We start from the raw sequence: 20,809 nt of genomic DNA on the forward strand, positions 1-20,809 counted from the left end.
GAGTTGCCATGTGTTCTGTATTAGCCAGATGCAGACCCTGGTATTGAAGGCTTTCTAGAGTTATCTTTACAGTTGATGTCTCTGGAATTTGACATATATATTCAGCAGAATTCTAAAATGACCAGTTCTGAATATTTTGAGTGGCTGATAGCAAAATTATTTAGAAATTTCTGTGAGTTGCCTATAATTATGGTGAACTCATGAATTCATGTGTCACACCACATGATTCCTAGATTACGAAAGGAAAGGCGGCTCTCTCAAGAAAGCCAGAAATAACTCTTCGCGCACTATGACCCAGGTCTGTGGGTCCCCAAAACACCATTTCTCCAGGGTCTCAGCTTTTCATCCAACCAGCCTCAATGGTCTTAGCAACCCCAATTCTCCTGACCTCCACATCACATCTTTTTCTACAAATTCTAGCTCCAAGCGTGTCAGCCTCCTGAAGAGACTTCTGCTCCCTGAGCATGGCAACCTTGACCCACAGCCACCAGCAATGTACTTAGTAATTGTTGCAAAACCATGAGCTGTCGGTTGCTTCACAGTTGAATATCTTGCCTTGCTGTTAAGTGTTAACCATGTTTCTAAGTATGTGAGCCCAGGTGTCCTGTGCAGGAGTACTTAGGAATAGAGACAGACCAAAGGCTATACAACGCTTCTGTGGTTGTCCAGCAGACACCTTTTTTCCTCCCAAGAAAGGTCAGAACAACATAAGCTTACAACGGCAGCTGGCTGAAATGCCACTCAACAGGAAGATTCTGTACAGGCTGAAACTATTCAGTTGCCCTTTGTGCATTCATAGAACAGGGGCTATTTCTTAACTCAAGCTGGGAGAGAAAACGGTAAGAAAAATCATGACTACTCACAGCTTTGTCCACTTCCCTCCTTACGGTGGTGTCAGATTTTTTTGTTGTGTCTGAAAAAGAGAAATCCCCAGTGATGGGATAAGATTAACGAGAAAAGTCTTCTGTTTCTAGACTAAAAGATGGCAGAACAAAAAGTTAATCCAATAAATCACATGTATAGAAGCCCAAATGTGCTCTGTGGCTTGGCTTGAGACCTCAGGCTGAATGATAGAGTAAAACTGTACCCTTGGGTGAAAATTGCAAACAAAGCAGTCCTCTACTTTCCACTCCTTTCTCAGCCCCTGGTCCCAGGCACTCAAAGGCCAAGGGACTGCTGATTTGGGTATTCAGCCCAGGAAACGTCCAGCTTCAGAATTCTCTCTCCCTTTTCTGCTTTGCTCTTGACGGCCACTTCCCTCCTGTCTGCCCTACACAGAGCAAGAGGTCTCATCAATTAATTTACACTAGGATGTAAATGACAGATACTTTTCAAAGCAACTTGGGGAGTAGAAGCACAAATTTACATAATAGGATGCCGCTCACCACTGTTCCCCTGGTTTCATCTTTCTCAACTGCTAACGTCACATGTTCCCCCACTCTGATTTTCTTCCAGAGCTGGATGCTCATGTCCTGCAGTTGCCTGGGTTTCTGAACTCAGTGCATCCCTAATTCTGCCTTTGCTTTGTCCACCAGATTTTTAGGAACGCCCTCATGACAATACTGACCTTGGCCTGGACTTTGCGGGCCTCCATCTAGCATTGCCATCTCCTCTAAGAGGATTCCCATATGAAAGAAGCCTAAGAGTGAACCCATAGACATTGCCCTTGCATGGCGGAGCTTCAGGGCAATCCTCTCTAATGCTTGGGGTTAGTGGTGCCATCCTGTGGTTCTTATGCAACCATTAGCCAACATATTTGGGCTTTGGTTTAAATCCCTGTAAAGTCTTGGCTCAGTCTTTTAAGGCAGTGCCATTCAAAGTGTAGAGTCCATGGGTTAGTGGTGGAAGGTGACCTATTGCTTACCAGCCCCCAATGAGACACTTATAGAGATCTAGTGCAAACATTTAGAAACTCAGTTCTTTTGGGTGGAGACTCTCTCCTTCCATTGCCCAAAATAATACTTACTCAGATTGGGCCAATTTTTTCTTAAGCACTTTGGTAACAAAGTCACTTCCCATTTTACAGCTAGAAAAAAAAAAACTTCTCAAAGAAGTTAGGTAATTCATACAAGATCACAGAGCCAATATGTGGCAGCATAGGGTGCAGAACTAGCCTTCTGACCCTGGCTTGAAGCTCTATTCATGGTGTCAGCCATTCTCAACCCTCTTCCATGACACATGAGTCTGTGTGCATGGCAGATGCATTTCCACATGTGTGTCCGAGTGCCTCCCACGAAAGAAAGCAGATCCCAGTGCGTGTGAGTTGTGGAGTGGAGGTGGAGGGTGGGTATTATATAGGCAGCCATGATTTCACTCTGGCTCATTAAAAACAAAAAGGGAATCATTTGCAAATTTATTCACTTAACTCTCATTAGCAACAAGTGTCTCCCACCACAGTTGGTACCTGAGCCTTGCATCCGGCTTGGAACTACAGATATCCTCACTCACCTTGAGACTGGGATGAAGGATGAGGGGAAGAATTTTTTCTGCTCTACCTGTGAGTGTGACCGCATTTCATTCTTCCAAAGAGAGTAGGGACAGAAAACTCTTGCTCATTTCTGAGGTACTAAAGGGATCTCAGGCCCCAGGCCTGGAACTAGGTATAGATCTGTTTCTTAGGGGTGGGTTTAGGGGAGGTAAAAGAAGGTGGCAGAAGATAAGATTCTCACGAGGGGCACCTGCCATGGCTCTCTGAGGTCACAGACTTGCAGAAGTGATCCTGTTTAGTTAAAGTTCTATCAGATGCTGTAAGTCCTCCTTTATGGTGAGATGCCCTTCTTCTCTGTTTCTACCATTTCTCTCTCTCTCTCTCTTTTTTTTTTTTGTTATGTTATGTTAATCACCATACAGTACATCATTGGTTTTGGATGTAGTGTTCCGTGATTCATTGTTTGCGTATAACACCCAGTGCTCCATGCAGTACGTGCCCTCCTTAATACCCATCACCTGGCTAACCCATCCCCCCACCCCCTCCCCTCTAGAACCTTCAGTTTGTTTCCCGGAGTCCATAGTCTCTCATGGTTTGTCTCCCCCTCCGATTTCCAACCCCTTCATTTGTCCCTTCCTTCTCCTGATGTCCTCCACGCTATTCCTGATGTTCCACAAGTAAGCGAAACCATATGATAATCGACTTCATTTCTCTCTTTTTCTTTTCCCCTTCTTCCTCTTTTCCTCCCTCCCTTCTTCACTTCTTCCTTCCTCCTCAACCCTCACCCTCCCTTACTGTTGACAATAATTCCTCGGATTTTATAGTAGAGGGTTTTGCGGTTAGCACCCAAGTTGATGCATACATAGGGCAATGGACAAACAGAGCATGATAATATCTTATGGCAGAAGAGAATACAGAAGTTAGACTGTAAATGTAGCATGACAACCACCTAAAAGCCCCCCAATTCTCAAATAGTGGCCACCCCAAATTCCTAGTGAATTATCCCCACATGTCATTTCTTTTCTATAGACAAGGCCATGTGTAGACTTTAGGAGGAGCTCATTGGGTGCTGACAAAGGAACAGTCTAGGAAAGCACTAGACAGTCTGCAGATATTGTGGCCAGGGTTCAAAGTTTGCACAGCAGGAGTGGGTGGGTGACAACAGGGCAGGATGAGGAGGGCCTCCCGGGGAGCTGCTGAAAGACTTCAGGGCACCATCAAAACAGGTGCTCTTCCTGTCCCTAAATGGCCTCACACACTTTTCTCCTTTCCTTGCGGACCAGGCGATTCAGATTCCTGGGGCTGGGGGGAAGGCTCAGCCCAGCTAACACCCAGGCTGGGGAAATGAGGGATGAGAACCGAAGGAATCCTCTGAGGTGATCTTGGTACCCTCTCACCCATGAACTCTGACCACAGAGCCGTCTGCACTGCCAAAGTAACACTGATCTCATGAGGCTAATGACACTTCTTGGCTCAAAGAACAAAGCAAACTATTTTAGCACAGGAACAAAACATTCCTTTTAAAATACTCAGTATGAGGATTTCAGCTCACTGAAGACTAGAGCCATTTTCTTCTGGGGGAAAGACCATCAGGACGAGCCCCCTGAGCCCAAAGCGATGCACAAGCCCTGAGGAGATTCATGTGAAACTGGGAAGCTGTAGGCCATTGGGACAAAGCAGAGCCTCACACTGCAGACACCCAGTCCATTTGGTTACCTTGAATAAAACTCACCTTTTCTAAAGGAAAGCTTTTGGAAGAGCTGTTTTCTTAAGCCTATCATTGTAGCTACGAACATCAAAGCAATGACGAAGGAAGGGATGAAAACATGAAGCAGCCGATTTGAAGAGGTGTCAAGTTCTTTGCCACCTGGATGAAAGAAAAGCACCAGAATCCCATTACATGGTAGCTTAGAGGTAAACCAACAAGTTGGCCAGCTGAGTAGGTTACAACCAACACAGCCGACGTACAGCGAGGATTTATTCCATGCCAGGTTCTGATCTGTGTGTGCCAGATGTACTGGCTCATTTACTTCCTACATCCACCCCATGTGGCAGGATTTGCAATGACCCTCATTTCACTGGTGAAGAAAATGAGGTGCAGAGAGTCTAGGAAACTTTCCCAAAGTTACGCTGTAAGAGACAGAGCTAAGATATAATCTAGGCTGTCTGGTTCCAGATTCTGTGTTTTTCATCATTCTGATACATCTATCTATCTGTCTGTCTGTCTATCTATTACCATCATCATCATCATCATCATTTTTCTTTCTAGTAGGTTAGTCCCTCAATTCAAACATGTCCTCTCCCTCTACTGTCAAGCACTCGCAGCGCTCAGAATCTATGCCAATAGTCGTTCAATTTCAAGGATTAACAGGATCGTTTTGGAAAAACACAATATTGTAGACAGTGTTAACATACAAAATCCTGATGAGCCCTTTCCTTGGCTCAGCTATCAGTGTTCTGGCACTGAGGAAAAGGTGAGTTTAGTAGAGATGTGGATGAGAGGAGCAATTTTGGAGACAGGGGAAGGCCTTGTAGAGGAGAGCTCTGGGTATCTATAGGTTAGAATAAGGGCTCCAGACTGACAATGGGGAGGGCTGGAGGGGGCTTCATAATAGGAGGTAGAAGAGTACCCAAAGTAAACTGTGCCCTTTCCAAAAGCCTGAATTTGCCCCATGGAGTAACTTATACAGAATAAACACAAGAGCCTGGTCCAGGAAAAATCTGGCAAAACTGCTCGTGAGGAAGGGCGTGGTCCTGCCAACTGCCTTCCCTCCCCCCATCTCAATGCCATCTGAGAATCATAGATCGTTTTAGCTGAGAAGAAATCAGACATCATTTAATCTGAGCCCCTCATTTTAGAGTTCAGGAAGTAAGGCTCAGGGATGCTAAATAATCTATCTGAGGTTATCACTGCTAAAGAAGGGACAGAGCCAGGATTGCAAGCCTGGATCTGTTTGATCCAGACCTCAGGCCCCACAGATATTTGTCTCTATTGAAAACAGTGTGGTGAACAGTAAGGAAGAAAGGATTCAGAAGCCTGGCTCATCTACACAGTGGATAACCCACACCAACTACAACTGCTCCTTTACTTTTAGGAGGTGCTTATTAAGCACCACTGCAGTAGCACTGTGAGTCAAGGAGCCCTGGGACCTTCAGTGCCCTCACAACAGGAGAAATCCCTACCTTAACACCTCTGTGCAAACCTGTTGTGTCCTTTGCAGGTTACCTTCACAGCTCCTTCCATGTACAGAAGCTCTACTCACCCCTGGAGACTTTCTGACAATGCACACTAGTCTGTTTAGCCTGTAAGTATTTGGAGTGCAAAGACTTCACCTAAGTCACCTCAAAATCCCCTATAGAGCCAAGTACCATCTACATTAAAGATGTCAATAAGGATTTGGGGGGCTTAATTAATCATCTGTGTACCTAGTCTACCCGGCCCGATCCTCCCTGTCCTTAGTCACCTTGTGGCAGACTGATGCTTATCCCTTAAATCCATTTTCCCTTTCTTCCCTATGAGGGCATTAGCCGGACACATGGCTTCTTAAGACTACATTTTGGAGCCTCCCCTGCGGTTAGGTGTGACCAACCGTGAAAACTAAGTTCAAGTCATGGGTCTTCTGAGTCTTGGCCTTAAGACATTGGATATGTCTTCCACCACTCTTTTCCCTTTCTGAAACATGGATGTAGTAGTCATCCAGCTTTGACAATTCAACAGAGACAACATTCTACAGAATGGGGGAGCAACAAGATGGAAAGAACCCAGAAAGAACAGAATATAGGTATTTCCCGGCTCTGAATCACCTTCTATCTCTGAATATTACATAAGAGAAAAATATGCTTCTGTCTTGTTGGAGTCGTATTTTGAGGTCTCTCTGTTATGGCAGCTTAGTCTATATCCTTATATCCTTACAGATTGTTTTATAATAATTAGATGTTACCTAACAATGATATGACGATGCAATGGGAAAACCATGTTTCATCCTTGCCACAGTCCCACGCACTCTTGCTAGGGGCATGATATTTTTCCCCATTTCCCCGCTTTACGAGTGCTGAGGACTTTGCCAGCATGTTTCGTTCAATCCCCACAATCATGCTCTAACGTATCTCTCATTATTTACCCTTATTCTACAAATGTGAGACCAAGTTCTAGGATGTCTCAGTTATATGTTCATGTTCTCAAAGCTAGTAGTAGTAGAGAGAGGATTTAAAGGTCCAGTCAGGGTTGGCTTGATGGTTAAGCGTCTGCCTTCGGCTCAGGTCATGATCCCAGGGTCTTGGGATCGAGCCCCGCATCGGGCTCCCTGCTCCGCAGGGAGCCTGCTTCTCCCTCTCCCTCTACTGTTCCCCCTACTTGTGCTCTCTCACTCTCTCTGTCAAATAAATAAATAAAATCTTAAAAAAAAAACTATTAAAGATCAAGTCAGTTTGACTTCACAGCCCATGCTCTTGACCACTGTCAGAGAGTCCCCTCCAGGTCTCTTGGGTAGGCTTCACTTCCCACCCCACAAGAATGTTGCTAGAGTTATCTCCTGTCTCCAATTTCATCACATTTCTTCATGAAAATGCAACAACTGGCCAAGAACAAGAACCCTGTTTCGAAAAGAGAATGGTCTCATTGACCTTCCGTTTCTGGTTAAAAGTTAGGCTGTTCAGTCACATCCTAGAGCCACTGGAGCACCTCCCACCACCAGACTCTCACTGCAGTATTTGCTTTATTCACTGATTTCTGGAGAAGATTGCGGCGGGTCAGAGAAGTCAGCAAGGAGCAGGCCAACTGATGAGAATGAGTAGAAAGGAGACAGTCATAAAGTAACTTAAAAATCCCTTTGAGAAATAGAAGTGAGGAACCGTGGGAGGATGTGTGACTTTGGCCTCTTGTTGCTGGCATTTGGACCACAAACTAGGGGATCATTTGATTGCCGAGACCTGGCTGCCCATACAGTCTGGCAGCTGGGGTAATGGGACTGGAATTATCAAGACTAATCCTCCAACCCACTCATCTGTCATTTACTGAGCACTTGGTAGGGGCAGACCGCTCTGTTTTTGCTTTAGTCTGGGTATAAAGAAGACCCATGTGAACAATTCAAATACATGGAAAATAAAACAGCAATGAAAGATAAAAGACATGTATAGTCACAGGCAAACAAAGTCATGGTGCATGTCATCAGTCTTAGGAGGAGAGAGAAGGTAAAGACCTCTTGTGCCCTGGAGTTATCTAAGCTGCTCTGGAGAGAGGGTGGCCTTGAAGATGGTGAAGAGGGGGATTATGTTTTATGTGGGAGAAACTGCCTGAACAAAGAAATCATGGAGGTGAGAGACGTGCAAGCAAGTTCAGAGAGCACGTGGCGAGGAAGGGGAGCTGACTGGAGCCCAGGAGCCCTGCCAGGGGGTAGTAGCATGGATACAACTCTGAGAATCCTGTTAGAAGTGAAGCCATTAGAAACACCTCATTTTTAGGGTCAACTTTGAGTAAAAACAGTGAATTAGGCAAGTTGGTCTTCCAACATTCTCCGTCTCTCTTTCTATCACAGTGAAGATCCGCAGACTTGTCATTTTATGAAAACTGAGCTATAACTAACTCATACTAGAACTTTAGAGGCATTTAAATGCTAATAATCACAGGGGAATTTATTTTTCTCGGAATTGCTTACTTAATTGTCCTTTGCTGTGTGGAATCTCCTGCCTGGTTAAGTGCAAGCCAGTACTTCGGATGGAATGTGGCTTTCCAGAAGGGTCAGGGAAATAGGGGCCTGGGTAAGATGAATTTAGAAATAACTAGGATCTAGGCTTTGCCCCACTGATTACATCAGTACTTTTTTCTTTGTGGTAGAGAAGTGGAAGGGCACACTGACCATTCCTCTGGAAACCTTGAACTAGTGAAAAGTTACAAATGAAGTCATGTGGCCCTTCTTTCCATGGAAGCCAATGTAGCTGAATGCATAGTCAACAGTCATGGGAGGGGCCTGTGGGGTCTGCATCAGTTCAGGATCTTCTAGGATATCACTCATAAATGCAACTGGCAAAGAGATAAAGAGATCTTTGTGCACTTAGATTTTTCAGCCTAGATTTACCCGTGCTTCCCAGAGTTGTATCCATGCTACTAGCCCCTGACATGGTTCCTGGGCTCCAGTCAGCTCCCCTTTCTCACCACGTGATTATCTGATTTGTGTGACTTCCATGCTCAGTAATAACAATGAAAAGGTAATTGTGACAACTCAGTCTGTTCAGGGCAAGAAGGCTCAGTTCTCTCAGGCCTGAGAGTCAGAGTCACCAAGTCTCCTCCCCAAACCCCAGGGAAGCAAACTGTTCCATCTGAAGTGTTGAGTGAGGGAAATCTAGGATGTACAGTGGATGAGAGAGATCTCAATTATCAGTTATGGCTTGGGATCGGCTGTAGCAGCAGGCACTGTAGCTTGTTCTATGAACTCTTGCACATGAAATCTCCTGAAGAGATCATGGCTGCTTCCCAGCCTGAAGGCTTAGTCACAGTGGACTTAATGTGAGGTTGTAGGTGAGCTTGAGCAGGTGCAAGGGGCAGACCACTGCGGTCTTGCCTCACTGACTCTCGGCTTCACCTCTAACTTCAGCCACGGCTTGGTAGAAGTCTAGGTGGACTTCCTTCACCTTACATGGGTACTTTGCTTTCTGTCCTGGGATGACTCTGACACTGCAGACGCTGGGGCGGGGGGGGGGGTCTCACTCAGCCCACATGCATGCATAGCTCACAGGGGGATGGAGTGTACACTTCTGGACACTACTGTCAATCTATACGGGTGAAACCACCTGACGTGCTTTGAGTGAGCATCTGAGGAGGTCATCTGTACACTTCCCAGGTGGTCCTTGGGTATTTGAGCTCCTGTTTTGCCAACAGCAACAACTTTGATAATGTACCCTTATATTTACTTTTCCTTCTTCCCTGTCTGAATCTCCTAAACCTCTCCCTTCTGTTCCCTGAGGTCACCACCTAAATACTTACATGCTACACAAGCTCCTGTCATAGGCTCTGTTTTGTCTAACTAAGACAAAGGGCAAAAAGTGTAATACAATGACAACACAGTAAATTTTCTATAAAGTCAAATTTAAGCAGTACTAGGGACTGTCCTTTATTCAAAGATTATATCCTTTGCTGGTATGTAGCAGAATACCGACCCCCCTCAAAGATGTTCATGTTTGAATCCCTGAAACCTGTGAATGTGTTACCCCACATGGGAAAAGGGATTTTGCTAATGTGATTCTATTCAGGACCGTGAAATGGGAAAAGGAACCTGAATTATTGGGTTGGGGGAAGGAATGGAATGTAATTACAGGGGTCCTTACAAGGTGGAAGAGGGAGGCAGGAGAATTAAATAAAGATGTGATGACACAGAAGCAGAGGTCTGAGGGATGTAGTTGCTGTTTCTGCAGGTGGAAGAAGGGACCATGAGCCAAGGAACGCAGGTGGTCGATAAAAGCTGGAAAAAATGAGAAAAGGAACTCTCCCTTAGAGCTACTGCCATCCTATCAACAATTTGAACCCAGCAAAGCCCCTTTGGGATTTCTGATTTTCAGAAGCGTAAGCTAATAAATTCATGTTGTCTTAAGCCCACAAAGTTTGCAGTAATTTGTTATAGGAGCACTAGGAAATGTACGATGTGCTTGGTGATAAAATGACCTGTCTCTTATGAAAGATTTTTGATACTAGATGTTAGTTGCTCTTATTTGGCAAATAAAAAAAAATTGCCCTGGTGTATGAAGTTCTAAAGGTGGGACTCAGCATAATCAGGAAAGACTCCGCAAGGTTTTACAAAAGGCCAGTTTTCCTCGGAAACCCCATAACCACTTGACTATCAGCAAAGCCAGCAAAGTAATATTCATCCTGCTGACTCCTTGCACTGCACCTGAGTCACAAGGGTTAGCTTTTGTGCTGGATAGTTTCTGTTTCCTGTTCAGATCCATTCTCTACACTTCCACACTGTGCTCTGAGCTCTGAGCAGTTGACCTTTATGGAACACATCAGCAGACTCCCTTGTTCTCTGACTTCCAGGTGGCTTCAGCCAATAGGAGGCACCAGCAGGAGATTGGAGGGTGGGAGGAGGAGGAGCTTAGGGAGTTCACTTACCCAGCTTCCATCAGAGCTGCTGCAGATGGCAGCATCCCTCTACTGGAGGCCCCCACTCCTGTCAAGGGGCAAGTTCCCTACAGCTCCCTTTCCCAGGATTCAGTAACCACTCCAATGGTGGTAATTGTTTCTCTGACCGTCGAAGCCCCAGGGTCCTGCAATAGCTTTACTAGCTTCTCTAAATCCTGACCACACCTTCATATACAGATCTTTTATCACTCTATCCTCACTCCGAGTGTGCCATCTATTTCGTGCCTAAACCCCGACTGATGGAGTTAGGAAGGCGGGGGGGGGGGGGCACTCTTACCATGAGGGTCAATGACGGCTGAAGTAAGTTCTCTCACGTTAGCATTCCAGAACACACAGCTGACGTTCGTGCCAGGGTGTGGCTTTAGGCGCAGAACACTAGTGACCTGGTAGAGGGCTTGCGAGGTCTTGATGTGGCTGGTGTTGGCAGGAACACTGACGTTTGGCCAGGTCACTTCTGCCAGTGGATAACCTTCTGCCTGGCAGGTGAGCTCTACCTCATCTACCCCCGGGATCCTAAGTAAATGAGTTTTTATTTTCTTGTAGGAAGCTGGATAATACAAGAAGAAAAAGAAATAAGTCTTTCTTTTCTGGTTCCTAGACGGCTTTGTGCTAAATGCCATGTGAATACAATTATCACTATCAATATGAAGTAATAATGGTTTTAATTTTTTACACATTTCTTTTGTCTCAGGTATCACACTATTTACACTGAATGATTTAATTCTTCTAACAAAAAAGGCATTGTTGATATTCCCAATTTTTGTTGGAGTAACTGAAGTGAGATTGAGTATTTTGCCTAGAGTCACAGGGCTAATAACTGGGAGAGCCAATGTTTGCACATTGGAAGTTTGATTCCAAATCTCAAGAGCATTTTATCCCACCACACTCTGTGGCTTCCTGTATGATTGTAAACTATCTCACAGCTGAGGACTGGAGACAAGAGAGGAGACTGGAGACTAGATCACCCCCACATTCTTGTTTTATTTGGTGCTTCTCCTACAGGAGAAAATTCTTTTCCCACTTCCCCCTCTCCTTTCTTCTGAGATTAGGAGGAGAAAAAATAAAGACCCAGATTCTGTCTATAAGTAGTCAAGAATTGGCTGTATCTACTCCTTGCTTCTCCTGTCCACAACACACACACATACACACACACTTTTGTGTAGTATATGCCAAGTGAATTAATCAAATGTGGCTCCCTGCCCTCTAGAAAACTGAGATCTAAAATGCATACAAGTGACATTGAAAACAATAGGAAGACGCAAGGACAAATTGCCCAATTATCTCAGATGATAGCCCAAAATAGATATTAACAACATATGCAGATATCAGGGAGTATGGAAAGTAACCTGTTGATTTTCGGTGAAGGGAAGAGGAAATGAGTACTAGCTTTCAATAGGTAGGAAATATTTAAGAAACAGAATTTTGATACAAACTTTGATTGCATATATGGCACAGGGGCGGTGAAACTATTTTTTTCTTAAATTGTTGGGAGGAGTATAAATAGGCACACCCTTTGTGAAAAGAGATTTTACATTAAAATCATGATAACAGACATGTGGAAAACATCAAATGTGCACGAGGTACTAAGGGTTTTCTAGGTGCTAAGCTTCGTGCCCTGTGATTTTACATACTGTGGAGGGGAAAGGAATGTTCAGGACCCTCTCCACAATTTTTGCCCCTTGAGCACCTCCCTTTGTGTCGCTGTGTTTTGAGTTGCTAACTTGATTAGTTATAGCCAAAGATGCTCCCTGGATCACGGTTCACTGGACTGGGTGACTGTGTCTCGAAGCACGGTTCACAATCCGCGGCCCTCTCAAGTTCTGGCCTCCGTGTGGTAAAGCATACTCGGCTGTGCCTCCTGGGTGGCCTGCCTCAAAAAACTCACATCTTCCTTGCTCACGGTTTTCCACCTTCTGCTTGTGACTGGGTGGGTGGGGTAAACTTTCTTACCCATGAAGCTGGATAGATGAGTAACTTCAGGGTCTGTTCTGCAAACCTGAACTCTAAGTTAAGATGAGGGTGCAAGAAGAAAGAGGCCCTTATTCTAAGTCATGTTCTCCACTGTAAACCACCAGGGAAGCCCTGAAGTTGGGGGAAGGGAAAGGAGAAAATCATGTGCTCATCCGGTTATTAATTTAAAAAATGGAGTTCACTTCCCATTTGGCTACTGATTGTTGTGTGTATAGCTCACTTGGTCAAGGACTTGGAGAGGAACAGGGATGATAGTGGCTCCAAAACCTGATTCTATCTCTTTAACATGTATTACCTCATTTGAACTCTTCAAGGACCCTAGGAGGTAGGCAAAATTCATATTCCTATTTTATAAATAAGGAAACAGCTGGAATCTGGGGTGGGGAGGGGGACTTGAACCCATGCCCTTCGTGGCTACATTATTCTGAATTCTGTACTGGAATCATCATAAGAGGATGATTGTCTGTGTAATTGCAAAAAGTTTGGGGATGGAGCCACAGACACAGGAAGGGCGGGGACTTAGGGGCACACAGAAATCATAGAAGATGAGGAGAATCAGGTTTTGAAGCAGCCTAGTGAGACCTGAACTGGTTGGACTTATCAGTCTCCTTGAAGCCAATTTTGATCTACCTCTAGCAACGCAACAGGATCTCCGAAGCATCTTGAGGACTCACTAATCTCTTTTTATGTTATTTATCTATACTTATTTTCCCTTGGTTTGATGTCCTCTTATGATCATTTATCCTATTACAGTGTAGATTATTTCTATAAGCTCTGGGGTCTTTGGGGGGAGGGGATGGAGGAGAACAAATAGATGCATAAGAGCAATGTGTGGCATATGAAGGTCTGGCCCATTCCTGCAGGGTAGCTCAGAACAAGAAGCTGATCTTGGGGGCCAAGTTGAGAGGTGATTTCAGAGGTAGGAGGGCCAAGAATCAGAAGGGAGGCGGAGGCTGTAACCTGGGATATATAAATGAGGGAGAAGATGAGAGAGATGTTCAGCGAAAAGAACCAGCAAGGCTGGGGGGAAGGGATGGGAGCTCATAGCTTGCATGCATGCGATATTGAAGATGCCTCCACAGCCTTGTGCAATTTGGGAAGTTGGTGAAAAGGCATCATTATTAGCCACACACAATGGGGAAGCTGGACCAAGGGGGATATTCTTAGGAAGAGATGAGTAAATTTTAGAATTTCAGAGCTAAAAGTGATCTTACAATTCAAACTAGTCCAACTTCCTACTCTGCAGTTGTTGGGTGTAAGTTTTACATGTGTCAGTTAGGCCAAGATGGCTGTGTTTACACAAGTCTTCTATTTTCTTTTTTGTTTACTTTACCTGTTAGAATAGAGATGAGTTGAAATCTCCAAATAGGATTGTGGATCTATTTCTCCTTTTAGGTCTGTCAGTTTTTGTTTTATATGTTTTGAAGTTATGTTGTTAGATGTACACACATTTAGGACTCATGCCTCCCTGTCATATTGACTTCTTTATCATGATGAAATGTCCCTTATCTTTAATAATACTTCTTTTCTGATATTGGTAAGCTGCTAGATAACTATTGGCTAAATACATCTATAAATGGAAGCTCCTACTGCCAGGAGGAGCCATCACCATGATTAGACAATTAGACAGTTAAACTTTCACTGGAAAGATCATCCTTCTGCCAAGTCAAACTTTGCCTGTTGGCAGCTTCAACCCATTGGTAATTGTCTGGTTTAGTAAGACGACATATGAGCAGCATAGTAGTTAAGAATGTGGTTTGATTAGGCTTGAGCCAAGGGCTGGTTACATGACCTTTAAAGCCCTCGAGTTTCTCCCTTTTACAAACAGGTAGGATAATACTTATCCTTAACAGACGTGTTAGGATGATTGAATGAGTTAGGTGCCTAGAACATAGTAAAACTTCAATTAATGTTAGCAATTATTATTAGCTGTTGCATATGATCCTTTGGGTATTTGAAAATAATTGGCAAGACTCCATATAGTCTTTCCGTTCTGGGGTAAAACATGCCTCCTTCCTTCAACCATATCTCACAGGACAGTTTTTAGACCCAGTGCCACATACCAGTCTTTGGATTCCCTGTGTTTGCCAATGTAACATGACCTATATTCCAGATTTAACCTAAGCAGCACGAAGCACAGTGTGACTAATTACTTCCTATGTGTTGAGCACATTTTAGGCCCACGTGGGGTTTTAACGCAGCCTAAGGTCATAAGATTAATTTTATTAACGAATGATCTAGGTGCAGCTAGGATGGTTATAACAGCCCAGTGGGCACCTGGAGACCCTCTCCTGGCGGACCCAAGACCATCCACCACCCTTTGTTAGCCCTGAGTCAACACCTATTCGTTGTTGAGTCTGCTACAGTTCTAGCCAACTACACTACTATTCATCTCACATTTTACCAGTGTATGCACAAGATGTGTGCTGTGTGGATCCTGGGCCTATCTGCTCTCAGATCCATCCCTCAAGTGTTCTTCTTTGCTCTGTACCGTGTGAAGGCGGACTCCGGCAGGCCGTGTCTCCCAGGCTCTTGCCAGCCCACGGGAGACACGGTGGGAAGTCTGGAGGGCAAACAGGAGGGAGAAGTTAGGGTATTTCCCCCCCCCCCACGCTCTATGCTGCAATGGCCTCTCCAGCAGCACCCACAGCTCTTCCTTGCTCCTGCTGCCACTGGATGGGCCCGTTGTGGCCGTGATCGTAGAGTGGTTAGTACTCTGCATTGTGGATGGGCCCGTTGTGGTTCCAGTATCTGCCCCGTGACTCCAGCCCCCGAGCTCCATTAACCCTGCCTTCTTCCTCTCCCTCCAGTCCAGTGCAGACAGCAGCTTCTTGTTATTGCTAATTGCTGATTTGCCTCCCTGTTCCCCAGCCCCCCCATTAGTTACTCAGTCTGCTCTATTAAAAGAATTTCTATTTTTGGATTTAAATTTCTGCTGCTTTGAATGGTTTGTCTCCCTGCTCGTCTCTGACAATAGGATCCCTACACGACTGGCAACTCTAGCATCCCTGAAATAGAGATAAGCTCCAAGTAGTATTAGCTGCTTATCATCGTGATGATGATGACGAAGGTGAAAAAACGTAGTTTCACACGCCTTGGTCTTACAGAACGTAGGCAGGTTTCTAGCAATCGCTGAAGGAAATCTTTGAGGCTTGCTCCCAATTCATCTGTCAGATGACCTGGGGAGGAACCTCAGGTTACACAGTTTGTACACCCCAGGAGCTTTGGCCCACTGAGGAATTCAGGATATTATTGTGTTAACTGCAGCTTTCCTCACTATCCTTCTGCTTCTCTGGAGGAGGAGAGGGAGAGGTTTAGCCCCATCAGTAAGTGCTTTAAGCCAATACGCTCTCTAGGTCCAGAGGCCGACTGTCCCTTATCCTTTCAAGGCTGCACCGCTTTCCTTGGGCCGTTTCCCCTCCTCAGGGCAAAGGCCACTGTGAGAGAAAATGGAAGCCCTGTTGCCTCCTTCCTCTACTTGCTCAAGTCAAACTCCCATCCAGCCCGGGCCTTCTCGTGGGTTTGAAATACTTCCGAGAGCCTCAGTCCGCTCTGGGGGTTGGTGCTCTGCCATTGCCCTCCTCACGTCCTGCCAGGGCCGTGGGGCGGGTTTGGCCCTTCTGTTCTCAGGACTTGTGCTGTGTCCGTCTGGGATCCTTGGCTCAGTCCAGGTCCCGGCCTGGGGGCTTAAGCCCTGGGCGCTCTGGCCTCTTGGGGCCACGGTGCCACGGTCCTTACTCTCCCTCAGACAGGCCACCCATCCTAGCTGCCTGTCAGAAACACAGGTTTCTGACTCTCTAGCCGTTCTACTTAGCACTGTTTTTCCTGGGCTTTTAAAAAATTAGTTCTCTTTTCACTATATTTAAGATCAACCGTTGCCCAGATATCAAAGAAAGTACTATAAACCTGTTTTCAAGTTTAGGCCACAGATCAGGCATTTTAAGGAAAAAGCACGTACTTCTTCCAGGCCTGTTTCACTGAAGCAAACCCTAACTGAGGCACCAGATCTCCCCTGATCAGGGTAGAATACTCTTAGGTGATGGTCTTCAGCTTTTCCTGTTTTTGCTTGCATTCCTCCTAAAAGGCTGTGACACAGTATGCACCCTCTCACACATTTATTAGGTAGATTCTTAAAATTTTTCCTTAGTATCTGTATTGGAAAAATATATAATGTTTAGCATTTTACATTTATATTTTAAGTCAAACAATGGTTTCACTCTTACATATGTACCTAATGCTGTCTAGATATCAAAGGAGGTATCTTTTATATACACCACGGTCCATGGAAAAATACATATAAAAATTATCCTGTAGGGGCGCCTGGGGGGCTCAGTTGCTAAACGTCTGCCTTCAGCTCAGGTCATGATCTCGGGATCCTGGGATCGAGCCCTGCATGGAGCTCCCTGCTCAGCGGGGAGTCGGCTTCTTGCTCTCCCTCGCCGTGTTCTCTCCCTCTCTCAAATAAGTAAAATCTTCAAGAAAAATTTTCCTGTCATGGTCAGAGCTTTACACTCTTTTTCACATTGTTTCATTCCGTGACCCTCAGTTCACATTCCACTTTTCCTATAGGATTTTATCCTAACTCAACATGTTAGAAAGCTCCTGTATCGGTGATCCTTATGTTTCTTTGCAACAACAAAATATGTACAGCAATTGAGATTAATTTTTTTTTTTACTTGTGATCACAAGGCCTCAAGTGTTTGGTTTCCTTCTGCATTGAAATCTAATTTCTATTATCAACACACATAAAATCAAAATGGAAAATATTATGAATATTGATAATGATTAAACATAAAAGATAAGGTTTTCTGGGAATGTATCCCGTAAGAGGATGGATGGGGCTCTCTTTTTTTATTTGTTCATGTATCCAAGGTACAGATGGCTGTGGTTGGGATGAGACAAGATCAGCCTCAGCTCTATTTCAATTTTTCCATTTTTATGGCAAGAAAGGCGAAGGAAACTTACTCATGTGAACAAGTAAGTGGGTATGGAAGCAGTTTTGTTATAGAGATGTCATTTTATGCTTAAAAGCCTTATGATTCATACGGCAAAAAAAAAAAAAAAAACCAACAACCCTACTTCATTTTTTACTATCAGCTCTTAACTGTATTAGGGCCTCCTCCAGCTTTGTTGAAAACAGAATTCGGTATCACCTGTTTTGCAGAAGGATTTGTTAGTCATTACAGTTTGATAAGGGATCAATATTTCCACTCAGGCTTTTGTTGAGCAGGATGTAGTTTTTCTGCACCCCGAGGCAACGCATCACATTGGTGAGAGGTACACTTTCTATGAAGTGGAAGAAGGTGATGATAAAAAAGGAAGCGTTTTAGGGGAACCCCAAGAGCCTTGCCTGGAAGGCTAATTCTCAGGCACACTCAGTTTGGGGAAAGAATATGTGGGAAGATGAAGAATTAGAAACTCATATCCTAAAACTGCCTGTGCCTCTGCAAACCCTCAGAAAGTCCTGTGCTCCCCATACACCGTAGTTTGAAAAGCGGCAAGGATTTCAAGAATAAATAAGATTTAAGGAATAAACCTGTCCCACACCTGAGCCATCTCCGCTCTAGGTGATGAGCTGGCAACGTAGCTTCCTAGGAACAAGAGGCAGCCCTCAGCTGGAGAGAAAGAGCGGAAGGACTGGCCTCGAATGGCCCAGAGACCCTACATGCATTACAGCATTCGGAGGTTAACAAACTCGGAGGCAGTGAGTTAGGGGTGTAGACACTGAATACATCAGGGGATCATGAGAATGTAAAGCCCGCTTTCCTCCCATTAACTGAAAGCAGACGAACTTCAAAGTTCTGGAGTTTGCTGCCAAGGTCAATGGTCTTTAGGGACCAAAGCCTATGGACTTTCCAGAAGACAGGACAGATCCTCTGAGGCTTACTGGGTGAGACTAGGAGGAGACAGAGAAGACCCAGAACCGTCAGTGTGGGCTGAAAGGCACAAGCTGGTGAACAGAGCCGAGTCTGTTCTTCTGTACTTGTTAGAGGGCTTTCCCAAAATGGCCTTTTCCAAAACAAACACAAACTTGAAGATTCTCTTCAGACTTAGGTTCTTGGCTTGTGTTGTGGTGAGGAGAGCCCTAACCTAGAGGAATGGGGACAGCTGTGTACCTGACTGGGCTTCCCAAATCCACCCCCCTTCACTTCTCTGGACGTCAGCTGCTTCATCTGCAGTCAAATGCTCTACCACTGAGCTCTACCCCCATCAGCTGCTTCATTTGCAATACGTGAAGCTTGGACTAGAGCAGTGTTTTCCAAACTTTTTAGACTATGTCCCAGAGTGAGAAAAAATATTTTACATCACAATATAACACACACACACACACCACCTCTGAAACAAGAGTTTCACAAAAGGACGCTCAGCCCTACTGTGCGTTGCCTTCTGACCTATTCATTTTATTTGGAGAAAGACACTCACCTGGTTGCTACTCACTATGATGCTTTAACCATGAACGGCCAGCAAACCACGATTTAAAAAACTCTGGATTAGAGGAATAAGCTTCTCTTAAAGGGGAGCTTGGTGATCAAGTCAGCGTTGTTCCTTGGGGGAGCTGTGAGCCAGGCAAAGCTTATCTTTGGCTTTCAGGGACCCCCTTCCTGCCTTCCCCCTAGACCCACATTATTCCTGCAACTCCTACCCTTACTACCTTCACCTCAGCTGCTTTATACTCAGATGTTAAAAACTATTTCTGGGCAGGTGCTTCTGTTTTCTCTAAGGTAGCCCCGTCTCCCTGTAACCACCCTCCCAGTTTTGGCTTGGGCTAATGCCTCCACAGATTCCAGTCTTTGGAACGACTCACCTTTGACTTTCAGAGTCAGGTACTTGTAGTCCCAGGCGACCCTGTAGATGATCAGGCAGCGGTACTGGCCTGCGTCTGTCACTTCGACTCGAGGGATGTGGAATAAGGCCTTCCCCAGGGGCAGCTCCTCCTCCAGCAAGCTGGCTCTTTCGCTCTGCAAGGATGTATCGTTTTCCATCTTCTGCAAACTGGCCTTTAAGTATCTGAGTTCCACGTGACCTCCGGTGTCAAAGTGACACTCCAGGGTCACATTGCTGCCATAGTCTACTGTGTACAGTTCCTTAGGGATCGTCACTGTGAATAAAGCTGCACAAAAAAACAAGACGTTCTCCCGTTGTCTGCCTTCACATCTCACTTCTGTAGATGTGAGGCCCAGCCCAGCCCCATGTCCCAGGAGACCCCTGTCATGAGCTGGGCCCTCCTTCAGGCTCCTCTCTCTCCTCTGCCCTGTCCTATCTGGTCAAGAGTGGGACTCTTGACCCGCTGTTTTGAGGTGCTTCTCTCCTCTCAACACGCCCACCTGTGCAGCTGATTGCTTTCCTATTACCCAGGGCCATTCTCTCCATATGGATCAAATTATACCCTCCCTGCCAAATACGACCTCCTCTCGTGACTGGGAGTAATAATAACTATCATTTGTTGAGTCTTACTATGTGTTCGTCCTCTACCAACACACAATCTCGTTTAGTTTTCCCAGAAAGCCAGCAAAGTAGAGAGCCATCCTCTTTTTAGAAAATGAAACCAAGGCACAGGAAAGTAGCCAGGATCAGACCCGGGGATTGCTAAGCTCCAAGGGCCCTCAAACACCGAGTCACACGAGCCCACTGGACAAGCTTCTTCTTTTCTGTCAATAAGGAGAAAGGAAGAATAGAACTAATATTTAGTGTATACCTAGTGCACCAGGCACTGTGCTAGGCTCTTTATAACTACATCACTTAATCCTGAAAATACAACCATGAAATATGTATTATTATTATTACTGTTTTACAGTTGAGGAAACTGGCTCAAAGAGGTTCACACCAGGACATACAGTTAGTAAAGTTAAAATTCGGAGCCAGAGTTTGGGGCACCCAGGTGGGTCAGTTGTTAAGCGTCTGCCTTCGGCTCAGGTCATGATCCCAGGGTCCTGGGATCGAGCCCTGCATCGGGCTCCATGCTCAGCAGGGAGTCTGCTTCTCCCTCTCCCACTCCCCCTGCTTGTGTTCCCTCTCTCGCTGTGTCTCTCTCTGTCAAATAAATAAAGAAAATCTTTTAAAAAAAATTCAGAGCCAGTTAGATGTTTGGCTTAAAATTCTAAAGTTTCCACTGCAACAATATTTCCCAAAATATGAGGCACACATGAAGCATGCAAGATAATTTTTTTAAAGATTTTATTTATTTATTTGAGAGAGAGAGAGAGTGAGAGAGAGCCCAAGAGGGGGTAGGGTCAGAGGGAGAAGCAGACTCCCTGCTCAGCAGGGAGCCCGATGTGGGA

At 45.1% G+C, this 20,809-nt stretch overlaps 1 protein-coding gene across 1 annotated transcript in view; it reads right to left on the reverse strand.

Annotated features, from left to right (window-relative positions):
- PDCD1LG2 (programmed cell death 1 ligand 2) overlaps positions 1–20,809 on the reverse strand; it is a 41,134-nt gene that overhangs the window by 11,190 nt on the left and 9,135 nt on the right. The window contains exons 2-5 of the mRNA XM_028117370.2: positions 19,336–19,641; positions 10,837–11,106; positions 4,161–4,295; positions 864–913 (exon numbers count right to left, since the gene is read on the reverse strand). Coding sequence (XP_027973171.2) covers positions 864–913; positions 4,161–4,295; positions 10,837–11,106; positions 19,336–19,641 — 761 coding nt within the window. The remainder of the gene's footprint in view (positions 1–863; positions 914–4,160; positions 4,296–10,836; positions 11,107–19,335; positions 19,642–20,809) is intronic.

Source organism: Eumetopias jubatus, unplaced genomic scaffold (genome assembly GCF_037043125.1).
Source record: "Eumetopias jubatus isolate StellerSeaLion01/CBP00866 unplaced genomic scaffold, mEumJub1_p1.0 scaffold_15, whole genome shotgun sequence".
NCBI lineage: Eukaryota > Metazoa > Chordata > Mammalia > Carnivora > Otariidae > Eumetopias > Eumetopias jubatus.